Source organism: Lissotriton helveticus, chromosome 4_1 (assembly GCF_964261635.1).
Source record: "Lissotriton helveticus chromosome 4_1, aLisHel1.1, whole genome shotgun sequence".
NCBI lineage: Eukaryota > Metazoa > Chordata > Amphibia > Caudata > Salamandridae > Lissotriton > Lissotriton helveticus.
Window position 1 is genome coordinate 1,737,134,157 of NC_136063.1, and position 12,978 is coordinate 1,737,147,134.

Consider the following 12,978-nt stretch of genomic DNA (forward strand, 5'->3'; position numbering starts at 1 on the left):
AGTTATCCTGATGTGTTCCATCTTTTTTAGTATTCCTTCCCACCCCCTGACACATGAACTGTTTCTAATCTGGTTCCATCATCAGTAGTCGGAGCCGACAGAGGCAGGACATTCTTCCTAGTTTGAATGTTAAACAATCACGTCTAAGGAGTCTATATTGTCAAGGAGTCTTTCTAAAGCAGGAGGATAATCAAAATCTTTGGTGTTTCCGCCAGTGGTAACTGACAACAGTTGGATCACGTAGGCCAAACTGAATGTCCCATTTTTTTCAATCACAATCTCAGAGCCAGAAATGTCTCCCACTTAGAGACTGCACGTCAAAGAACAAATCTGCCAATGCAAAAAAAATTGTGAGCTGCTTATTGGTTAGTGCAGTGTTTCTTAGCTGAATTGCCTAGCTGGCCGAGATCTCAAAAACCAGGCTATAATTTAACAGGGGTCATTCTGTTTCCTCACCCCTCTCTCCCTCAACTGGTGAGTACTGACATTCTACGGCTGGTGAAAAGGTACATTTTAGGAGCCCAGGGACAATAGCAGTAAGGAAGCACAACTATCATCATTTTAATTTGCTCTGTTATTCTTGAAATGTGTTTTTTGCACCATATTTTAGCATTATCTTAAGGGTTTGAGTAGGCGGCGGAGCTGCTGGATAGCACAGCCAGGTGTGCCTATATTTTTCTGCTAAGCCTACATGTTGTAAAAACTGCCCATGACCTAGACCAAACTCTTTGCAGGCATTTTCAAATGAAATGAAAGACTCATCTTGGTACAAGTCACCCCATAGTTCACATCCCTCCTCTCTCAATGCCTGGAACGACATATTGAGCGCCAGCTGTCAGAGTGGTTTTAAAATCACGTAATATCTCTTGGTGTCCCCGCTCCCACCATTAACAGCCCTGGAAGACAACCAGCGTCCACCATTTCTGCCAAGAGAACCATCTCCCAAATAGGGTCTGAGTCAGGCCATCTAACTGTGTGTTGCAATTAAGTGCCATAATAATAGAGGTTCAAAAGTGGGAACTTCAATCCACCCGCTGCATAAGGCCAAGTCAATGTGGCCAGTGCCATTCTACTAAGCCCACTAACCCATCAGAGCGAGATAAGGAGAGACTCCAGCTGACAAAACATTTGTGCTGGGATTGGAGCATGTACAAACATGTTGGCAGGAGTACCATCTTAGAGATGGCCAATCTACTCGTCAGGGACAGGGGTAGTGTGCTCCAAAAGACTACCAAATTTTTGAGAGAGTCAAGCACTCTGCCCATATCAAGCCATAATTGTGCTCAATATGGGCTGCCTGTATTCCTAGGTTTCTAAACAATACTAATTGCCAGCGCAGGCCCAGGGAAATAGGGGAGTTAGGGAGAGGGAGGTGTTCGACCGGAGTCCCAACCAAAGAGGCAGAGGAAATATCAGAGATTTGGGCTGGTTTACTCGGGTCCTGATACGTCTCCAAATTCCTCCAGGAGATGCAGGAGCATTGGCATTGCAATCGGAGGTGATAAGATCTAAAATAGTGCATCATTTGCATATAATGATATAGTATGATGTAAGTTTTCTTTTTTTTTTTTTAATTAATATTTTATTAAACAAAGCACAGAATCACCATTACATTGTGAATCAAATGTTATACAGTACATCATTTTGTCTATTGTTACTACAGTTACTAAGGATGTAAGGGGTCCCCACGGTCTGTCTGTGGCATTGCCATATCTACTGTAGGAGAGCTACAAATTTCCCCTCTGTAGGCATTCCAACCTCTATTTTTTATCCCACTTTTTAGGGTAGCCTCTGTTTGTAAACGTCCTTCTCCGCTATCATACAACTGTCCATCTCAGCCCCACCCTCTTATTAGTGGCAGTCGATTGGATCCCCAACGTATCTCTATGATCCTTTTCACCAATAAGTATCCTAGTGCAACCCATTGTTGTTCCACCTCTGTCAAGTCAGTAGGGTCCCATATATTTAAAATCCCCATTTGCGGTGTAAACTCGATGGGTTTACCTAGTGGGTCAATCATTTTCTTTGTAGTTTTATCCCATAGAGGGCGTATGAGGGGACAGTCCCACAGGATATGGTAGAAGGTACTGTCGTGGCCGCATCCCCTGAGGCATAGAGCGTCACTTCGGCTGCCTATCCTGGCCAGGAGTACTCCTGAGATTTAGGACCTATGGAATATTTTTAGTTGTATAAGGCGGAAGCGGTGGTGTATAGCCGTCTCCCTAGGGAACATTAGTGCTGTCTGCCAGACCTCATCTTCCATTAACCCCAGGTCTCTTGCCATCGGTCCCGAAGGGCCTGAAAGAAGTCCGGTAGGTTATTGCAGAGTTTACAATAAGTGCAGGAGATTGCTGTGGTCAAGAGTGGTTCAGTGAGTAATCGGTCTTCTAGGGGGGGAAGTGTCCGGCAGGGAGGGGAGATCACGGATGTTTGTGAGGATGACCTGTCGGACCTGCAAGTATCGGAAGACCTCTCCTTGCGCAAGAGCGCGTTTTATTTGTAACTCCTTGAAGGTGAGGATTGTCCCTTTGTTGACCAAGCCTCCTATGTTAGAGATCCCAATGGTGTCCCATCTATCAAACCCTGCTTGGAAGCCAACCCAGAAGTTTGTTGGCCTTATGCCATATATCTACTGTTTGTGACATAGGTCCCAGGTATCGGCCCTTACGAGCCTTACTGTAGAGGGCCCCCAAATATCCCTCCCGTCCGTCCCTCCCGTCCAGTACTTTTCTAGGTGGAATGCCGGGTTAATCGGGGACCCATCGATCCAGTAGTTAACTGCTACTAAATGTGAGGCCCAGTAGTAGAGGCGTAGGTCCGGAAGGGCAATACCTCAGTCATACCACCCCTTAGTAAGCTTCTGTAGGGCAATACAGGGTGCCCTCCCATCCCACAGAAAGATACAAAGTTCCCCCTCTATGGTGGTAAAATAGTTGTCAGCAACGACAAATGGGCCGTTTTGGAGTGCGTATAAAAATCGGGGCAAAGCTAGCATTTTAAAAAGAGCCACCCTACCTAAGAGGGACAGGGGCAGCGACCTCCAATGTTTGACATCTTCCTGTAGCCGTTTAAGGAAGCTCAGAAGATTACGTTCATAGAACACTGTGGGATCGGGGTAATGAAAAACACCCAGATATTGAAATCCTGATGTAGCTAGTTATGTCGTGTACCCTCAGGGCAAACGAGGTGGGGGGCCGTGTAGTACATAGAGTACAGATTTGGACCAGTTGATCGTGTATCCTGCATATTTGCCAAAGTTAGTGAAAACGTTAAGTAAACGGTTAATGGAGGTCCGAGGGGACGCTAGATATATAAGGATATCATCTGTATAGAGTGATATTTTATCTTCTACGTCTTCGCTCCATTTCAGTCCTCTGATACACATCTCGTCGTATCCAATGGGCTAGTGGGTCGAGGGTCAACGCAAATAATAAGGGGGACAGGGGACAACCATGCCTCATTCCTCTTTGCAGGGCAAATGTACGGGAAGTGTGCTTATTCCCCCCTAACTTGGCCCAACAAGTCTGTATAGAACAAAGCCACCCATTGTCAAAGGCGTGGGCCAAAGACCTCAAATAGATAGGGCCACTCTATTGAGTCGAACACCATAGTGGCGTCTAAGGACAGGATTACCGCATCTTCTTGCAGATAGGGCTGCCTACCCAGGACATTATGGACACGGCGAATATTGATGGCAGTGTTCCGCCCTGGTATAAATCCCGATTAGTCGGCATGAACCAGGGATGGGAGTACCGTTATGAGCCGGGATGCCAGAAGTTTTGCCAACACTTTGGCCTCTGAACTGTTCTAAGAGATAGGTCTGTACGAACCACGATACGCCGCTGGTTTATTCTGGTTTGCAAATAACTACTATGGAGGCCAATCGTTGGTCTAAGGGAAGAATGCCCTTCTCTCTAATTTCTTCATACATGTTTTCTAGATAAGGGGCTACTTTAAGGGCCACCCCTTTAAGGAATTCAATGGGAATCCCGTTGGGCCCCATTGCTTTCCCGGAATCGGTAGCAAAGACAGCTTTGCAGACTTTGTCTGCAGTTATACCTGCATCTAGGGCATCTCTGTCATCATCGGATAACGTAGGTAGATTCATTTCCTCCAAGAGCGGACGAGTAGGTAGTTCTAGAGGTATACACAGTCTCCAGGTGATCAGCAAATTTCTCCGCTACATCTTGAGGATCTGTCACCCGCATTCCATGGTCTAGTAGGAGTTCAGGAACCCATCTCGCCTCCTGGTCTCGCCTTTCTAGCCATGCTAGCATCTTACCGGCCCGTTCACCAAGTTCGAAGACTATGGCGTGTCTGTAGAATCCGGGCTTGCGCTTTTTTTCCTCGGGGATTTATATTCAGACTGCATGTTTCCGAGGTTACTGGCTGTGGCTTCAGTGGGAGAGGCGTTATGTGCCGTCTCAAGCAGGAGAAGATCGCTCTCCATCTGAGTCAGCTGTGTTTAAGGACCCGATTTTCAAAGCTAGGGCGCGAACCTTAATTACTGCCTTATAGGCCTTCCAAATAGGGTTTGCTGAGTCTACGGATCCGATATTTTTCCTAAAGTAGTATTCCGTTTATTCTAGAAGGTCTGCCTTGATATGGAGAATCGTGAGGAGCCATGGGTTAATAATTATGGGGCCTCGGGTTGAGTGCTGGTAGAAAGGGAGTTCAACCCCTAGAGGAGAATGATAGGAGATGCCCTGCGGTAGTCCCTGGGGATGTCAGAAATGCACAATGTCTGTGGAGAACGTAAAGAAATAGTCAATGCGGGACATGCTATTGTGAGCATTGGAATAGTGAGCGAAGTAGGATTTAGCGATCTCCATACATCTGTGAGTCCCAAGGCCTGGGCGAAATCTGCCAATGAGGTATTACACCTGGCGGATGGTTTTGGGGGGCGCCTGTCTAGTGTATCGTTTATTGTCATATTGAAGTCTCCAGCTAGAATAAGAGTTCACAGGGAGGGGAGGGGAGGGGGGGTCAATAATTACCCTGCCTAGGTCTTGTAGCACTGTTTTACTTGGTGCCGGCGGGAGATAGGCTGAAATAAAGTTCAGTCGCTTGCCCTCCCAGGTCACCTCGAGGGCACCAAATTGTTCCTGGGGGTCAGCCCGGACACGGGTAGGCGTCAGGGCTAGATTTTTGCAGACAAGAATACCCGCGCCTCTAGAACCAGAAGTGAACGCGGCATGGGCCATCAGTTTGTATCCCCACCTGTGGAGACCTTTGCAGCTATTGCCCACAAGGTGAGTTTCTTGCAGCAAGACCAGGTCTGACGAATGACGCTTGAGATATTGTAAGACAATCCCCCTCTTAATTTTGCTGCTTAATCAATTAACATTCCAGGTTAGGATTGACAATTTAATATCTTTAGAATTTGCCAAGGCTAGTGATTGGAGGAAACAACCGCGGAGCCCTGCGGCGGTGACGGTGGCAGAGACAGTGAGTTGAAGGGCGTGAAATGGGGCGTGGCCGGAGTGATGGCGGGAGCTGCACTATATCAACCCACCCACCAGCATCATGCATTGTTTTGTGGCCGTGTTGACCAGTGATCTACCTACTTGTGTGTTTAAATAGTCTGTATGAGCTGAGAAAATCGTTACCTGGGCAATGTTGGTGGTCCATCCAATAAGTGTAGAGCCAACCACCAAAACTGCGGTCACATGATCCGAATCCACTCACATCATCCTGGTCCCCCTCTGGAAGCCCCCCACCGGCATCGGGTGAGGGGGGCCCTCTGGCCATTGCCTGGGCCACCTCTGTCCTCCATCCGATGGTTTCCCAACTCGATGCTACCCCTCCACCCAGTCCCAGGCCTCCTCTGGGAAAGTAAAAACCAAGTTTTGCAGTCGTACTCAACCTGCAGTTTGGCCGGGAACAGCATGGAGTACTTCATGTTTTTGTCACGGAGTGCTTATTTAACTGCTGTAAAGCTCAGTCGTTGTGCTTGAACTTTAACCGTAAAGTCCAGGAAGAATGTGACATTTGAGTTATAGAATTTCACCGGAGGTCCGGCTCTAGCGGTCTGTACGATAACATCCCTGTCCCGAAAATTAAACACTCGAGCGATTATGGTGCTTGGAGGAGCTCCAGGTTTGGGGCGTCCCCCTGGTCCCTGTGAGCACGCTCAATGGAGAAATAGCTTGATAGCCGTTTAGGTTGAAGTTTGTTGAGGATAAGGTCTTCCACAAAGAGGTCCACTGCTGGCCCCTCCATTCGCTCCGGCACGCGGAGAATGCGTACGTTATTCCTTCTAGCCCTTCCTTCGTAGACATCCAGGAGCTCTTCCATTCGTTTTTGTTGGCTTTGTAGTTGAGCGACTTGGTCCTGAAGGCTAGAGGTGTCGGACACTAGGGCCGCCCTAGTAGTCTTGATTTCTTTAACCCCTTCGATGCTTGTGACGGAACCATTCCGTCATCAGTCACGGTTGAGCTGTGCTGATGACGGAATGGTTCCGTCACGACCACACCCTGTTCTGGAATGTCCAGCACCGGGGGGGGGGAAAATCGGCGTCGCACGCCAGGTGTTAACTCTAGAGTAAGTTTTCTTCAAGCCAGCTCTTATGAGGGTAACTTCGATGTTCACTGAGTCAATACGTGTTTCCAAGGACGACCGCACTCCCGCTAGGGCCTGTGATCATTGCCAGACGCCATGTCGTTGTCTGCCCCTTGCTTAGTCCAGGCAAACTTTGCTAGTTGTTTCTTAACTGGAGTCTTTGAGCCTCGGTTAGCCATTAGCAGTATAGCTGAGGCTAATGACGCCGCCGTTGAGGGGAGCACACCTGTAATGGCCGCCGCCTGCGCGGAGGATAGGGCTGTCCACAGCCGGCCTGTCTGTTTTCCAGGTGGCTCCTAGTGGTCGGGAGAAAGTGAGGTCTATAGTCTGGCGGGCTAGTTTGACAATGTCCAGCCCTCCCTCCACAGCCCAGCCAGGAGATCTCTTGCATAAGCACCAGGACCCCCAAGGGCCAAGCGGGCTCCAGTTCTGTCTTGTAGTAATCGGAGTAGCGGCTCACTGAGGGGTAGATGGAAGGCCACAGGACACCCAGATTTGTCCTCCCAAGCAGCGCCTCTTAATGAATCAGTGGTCTCGCCCCCCCCCAGAGGCCATGCCGCCAGTTGACGCGGCCTGCGCCCGTGAGCGCGCCGGTTGGCGGCGTGTATTGTAAAGGCTTCCTGTGTGCTGGGTCTCTGGCACCTGACCCAGCTATATGTGCGGTGTGGTTCGGGGCGCCTGGTGAAAGCAGGCCTGGAGGCCGTCTCGCTACAGGTGAGGGTGTGAGTGCTGCAGTCTTCCCCGGGGTTGGTGACGAGGGAGCGGTCGCCCAGTAGTCCCAGAAGGAGGGCTGCTCGGCCGGGGACTCGAGTGGGCTATACCTCCGCACCATTAGGGAGACATCAACCGTACCACACGTTCCTCCTCCCCTGGCAGCCCCAACAGGCACCACCTCACCTTGGGCTCTCCCAACGAGAGGGTGTTGTCTTGTGCGTCTCAAGGGCCCACCAGGAGGCCTCAGAATCCGGGGCCTCGATACGGTCTGCCACGCCGTGTGGGAGCACTCCTCAGCAGGGTTCAGTCGCAGCTACTCCTTGTCGTTCTCAGTCCTCAGCTCCAGGCAATCCGGGTAAGTCTGTAAGGGACTCCAGGGGGATGATGCAATTACGCCCAGCGACTGTCGTTCCTCGGTGAAACCGTTCCATCCCCCGGATCGTAGTCTGGGCTAATTACTGCCGATCTCACCACAATTTTAGGTCTTCTTGGAGGCTCTGGTCCGGGTGTTTTCACTCTTTCAATGTCCATTTTTATCTTTCGCAGGCAGCGACTGCAGGTGAGATTGGCGCAGGGAGTGTTCCCCGGTGTTTTGGGGAAGTCACTAGAGCAGGAAACTGAGTATGTTACGGATTGTCAGGCGAGGGCTATGTAGCCTCTTTAGCAAGAGACCATGACCGTCGGCCACTAGCATGATGTAAGTTTTCTAATGGCATACTGGAAGGCCGGCATTGCTGTTGGGCTCTCATTGCCAATGGCTCTAGCGCCAGGGTGCACTGGAGTGGGGCGAGCAGGCACCCGTGTCTGTACTGCGACCCAATGCCCAAGCATCTGAGCGGGACTGACCAATGCAGACTCTGGCAACAGGGTCGGTGTAAAGGAATTTAATCAAATCTCAGAATGGATGGCCAATCACTATTACCTGTAGCACCATAGGAAATGGCTACACTTAGTATACATGGTATGGAATCACAATGGCAAAAGAAAGTGGAGTAAAAAATATGTAAGAACAGTCAGATATAAATTTACACTGGAAGGCTCCATAGTGATTGTTTTGTAGTGCGTTTCATTCCAGAGAACATTACTAAAAAAAAAAAAAATCTTTGTTGGAGAGTGTAGAACAAGCAGATACTCACAGTCTCATAAAAATCCAGAATAAAGTGCAAAAGAAGAGTATTGTATTCCATATGAAGAGCAAAGGTTGAAATTCGCCCCACAAAGCGGATAAGTTCAGCCACAGCAGTCACTAATCCAGATAAGGTATCATACCTACAAAGTGAGATAGAAGAGAACATTCATGAAATTGTTCATATTGAGATCGTTTTGGTTTAGTTTCCTAAATTTCACTGGGATAAAAAATGATTGTTTAATATAATTTCAAGTCTAATCACATGAACACAAAATGTATACCAAGGACTTGAAGCAGACCTCCAGTTTTTATTATTTCAAATTGGTTTTTTTAAATAGACCAGCTGGAAACAATTAAAAACACTACTTGGATCATTCAGCTGGGTAAATCTACTCTCATACTTATCCCAATTAAGTTCATACAAGTTAACTGAAAGCAGAGGTATTGTTGAGTGTATGCACACTAAGACTTGTGTGACCTTCGACCTATGTAAATGTAAATGTTGTAGTACTTGTATAGGGCCCGAATCACCCCACATGGGGTCTCTCCGGCGCTTGTACGCATACCGCTGTGGAACCCTTCCTGGCTTTTTCCCTGTGAGGCGCCCAGTCCTGGGCACCCCCAAGGTGCAGCCAGGCATCCTAGCGCTGATGGGGCCGTTGTGGAGATTAAGCAAGCTATTGCCCAGAGTTGCAGAGTGGGACCCATGATTAGAATAGGCACCGAGGCGAGAATTATCAGGTCGGAGGAAATTGAGCCCAAGACCCGCCGAAGCGGGAATTGAACCCTGGTCCCGGGCGAGACCTCTGCATCAGGGTCTGCCGCTCTAACCATTGAGCCACACTTATCCACTTAAGTAGCCCATTAAACAGGTCTCAGGCCTGCCATATTTCACATATTCATAAAAATGTAATGTTTTATTTAGTCATTACTTTGCACATATTTAGGCTGCATGAATTCTCATATTAATGTGGATGGCATGTCTTCTTCATTAGAACACCTTTTCAAGGTGCTCGAATAAAAGAGTTCTATAGGTTGCCAATGTATGTCTCAAGCAGAGGGTGCATCCATCTGTTCCAGGAAGATCATTGTTCCCTTCCATTGACCCATGGACCCTTCTCTTGCAACTCCTGCAAGTTCGACGGCACCAAAACCAACTCCTCATCCACCAACACCAAACAGAGACCTGACACCAACCACCTAAAATGCATCCTGCTCAACACCCGCTCGGTCCACAGACACGCCACCGACCTATGGAATCTACTAGACACCATCTCACCGGACGTCGCCTTCCTAACAGAAACATGGATGAATGCCTCCTCAGCCCCAGACATCACCATTGCCATCCCGGAAGGATACAAGATCATCCGTAAGGACCGCATCAAGCAAACAGGAGGAGGCATTGCTATCGTCCATAAGAACTCCATCCGCATCTCAACCAGCTCAGACGTCAACCTTGCCAGCGCCGAACACCTCCACTTCCAGATCCACACCGACCCCAAGACCACACTCAGAGGCACCCTCCTCTACCGGCCTCCAGGACCCCGTGCACAATTCAGTGACGACATCACTGACTTTATCACCCCACACGCCCTCCCCTCCGAGGACTACATTCTTTTGGGAGACCTCAATTTTCATCTGGAAAAGAGCAATGACAGTAGCGCCACCACCCTTCTGGACAATCTCGCCAACCTCGGACTCAAACAACTTGTCACTACCCCCACCCACATTGCAGGTCACACACTAGACCCTATCTTCACCTCCAGCAAACATGTCTCATTCAGTCACACCACAGCTCTTCATTGGACGGACCACAGCTGCGTTCACTTTATCTACAATAAGACCACAATCCACAACCATCCTCAACCCACCCTGCGAAGAAACTGGAACAAAATCACCATCGACCAGATCTCCTCATCGCTTCTTCTAAACCCCCACGCCCACTCCTCAAACCCCGACCAAGCAGCCATTAACCTCACCCAATGGCTATCCAACAGCGCCGACATCCTAGCACCGTTGAAAAAACGTCAAATCAAACTAGGCAGCAAAAACGCCTCCTGGTTCAACGATGATCTTAAGAAATCGAAGAAACTCTGTCGCTCCCTCGAGAAGGTCTGGAAAAAAGACCCAAACACCAGCACCAGAGACGCCTTCAAAAACGCCACCCGCATCCACCACCAACTAATCCGGTCTGCCAAGAAAGCCGAATTCAAACACCGACTAGATAACAACGCCCACAACAGCAAAGAATTATTCAACATCGTCAAAGAATTTACCAACCCATCAGCCAACTCCAACGACATCACCCCCTCCCAAGCCCTCTGCGACTCCCTAGCTTCCTTCTTCCACAACAAAATCGCAGACATCCACAACAGCTTCGATAACCGACCCGGAGACCAACCCACCCAACCTTCTACAGGACCTTCACCCCCCTTGAACATCCTTAACGACTGGAACCCAATCTCCACTGAGGACACCATCCGCCTGATGAACTCCATCCACTCAGGATCCCCAACTGACCCATGCCCTCACCACATCTTCAACAAAGCAGACTCCATCATAGCACCACACCTCCGAGATGTCATCAACTGCTCCCTCAACTCCGCCACCTTCCCGGAAAGCTGGAAACACGCAGAACTCAGCGCCCTTCTGAAGAAACCCACAGCTGACCCCACCGAACTCAAAAACTACCGCCCCATCTCGCTTCTTCCATTCCCGGCCAAAGTATTCGAGAAAGCTGTCAACAACCAGCTCGCCACCTTCCTCGAAACCAACAAATCCCTCGACTCATCACAGTCCGGCTTCCGAGCCAAACACAGCACTGAGACCGCACTTATCGCAGCAACAGACGACATTCGAACTCTACTGGACAATGGAGACACGGTCGCCCTCATCCTCCTCGACCTCTCCGCTGCCTTCGACACAGTCTGTCATAGCACCCTTCTACAACGCCTCAAAAACGTCGGAATCCAAGGAAGAGCTCTGGAATGGATCACCTCGTTCCTCTCCGGAAGAACCCAGAGAGTCCGCCTCCCACCATTCAAGTCAGAGGCCTCTGAAGTCATCTGCGGCGTGCCACAAGGATCGTCACTCAGCCCCACCCTCTTCAACGTATACATGAGCCCCTTGCGGCCATCGCTCGCCAACACAATCTCAACATCATCTCCTACGCTGACGACACTCAACTGATCCTCTCACTCACCAAGGACCCTAACATCGCCACGGCCAACTTACACGAAGGAATGAAAGAAGTAGCCGAGTGGATGAGACACAGCCGTCTGAAACTGAACTCGGACAAAACGGAAGTCCTCATCTTAGGCACCTCCCCCTCCGCCTGGGATGACTCTTGGTGGCCAGAGGCCCTTGAAAAAGCACCCATCCCGACGGACCACGCACGGAACCTGGGCGTCATCCTGGACTCCTCACTCTCGATGACCAGACAAGTCAACGCCGTTTCATCATCTTGCTTCAACATTCTTCGCATGCTGAAAAAAACATTTAGCTGGATCCCCACCGAAACTAGAAAAACGGTCACCCACGCACTGGTCACGAGCCGCCTGGACTACGGAAACACCCTATACGCCGGTACCACCGCAAAACTCCAGAAAAAACTCCAACGCATCCAGAACGCTTCAGCCAGGCTCATACTAGACATACCGCGTAAAGAACACATCTCTGGTCACCTGAAAAACCTCCACTGGCTCCCCGTAAATAAGAGGATTACTTTCCGCCTCCTTGTGGTATATAAATAAATAATACCGGATCTAGGTTTGACTAGGCATAGCAATTAACAGATAGCTCAATAAATAAGAGTCAAGATTCGAGGTAGTAGGAGTTTACAGGTTTATTACAGCATAAAGGACAGGAACAGGACAACCTGCACAGGAATAGGATGGCAGGGCCCGGCAGCTGCCGGGGCTGGATCTGGGTTGAGCGCGCTAACATTTAATAACAATACACGATCATATATACTAAAACAGTTGCATTACAATACATACGATAGGCGGAGCAGTGGGTGGAGCAAAGGGTGTGACGCGTAGTAGTCGCGAAAGATAAGGGTGAAAGTAGGTGTAGCAAGAGGCGTATACATAGACATGTGATGCAAACGTAACAGAATATGTCATGAATGGGGCGGAAACATGGAGGGGGCTACCTAAGGAGCCGGGACCTCTAACCTAGTGGTGCGCGCAAACTGGCAATGACGTGTTACTAGAAGAAGCTGGGGGCTACGAACTCTGTGCTAGGAGCAGAGACTGAAGTCTGGAGAGTCAGGGTGACATGTACCTAAACAGTATCTAGTATCTGATGTTTAGAGAACATGTTGATAGAATCCAAAAGTTATCGGGGTAAAGGCGAACAGACTCTAAGACTGGAGCATGCATTATTCTATATGTAGTGCGTGATGAAGAATATTAAATGACCATTAAATGCAGTATTTCTCTTACATGGAGACGTAAAGGCTAGACTATGACGGTAACTATTGATGCGATTCAGTAGCTTTGAGAATGCAGAGAAGGAGGACTGAACTGATAACTGGAATCATAACATACTCTTGGCAGACTCAGAGGCAGAGC

The 12,978-nt window shown here is 49.1% G+C and overlaps 1 protein-coding gene across 1 annotated transcript in view; it reads right to left on the reverse strand.

Annotated features, from left to right (window-relative positions):
* Nucleotides 1-12,978, reverse strand: part of CENPI (centromere protein I) — a 368,972-nt gene that overhangs the window by 91,904 nt on the left and 264,090 nt on the right. Inside the window, exon 16 of the mRNA XM_078688407.1 lies at nucleotides 8,412-8,544. Within this exon, the coding sequence (XP_078544533.1) occupies nucleotides 8,412-8,544 (133 nt within the window). The remainder of the gene's footprint in view (nucleotides 1-8,411; nucleotides 8,545-12,978) is intronic.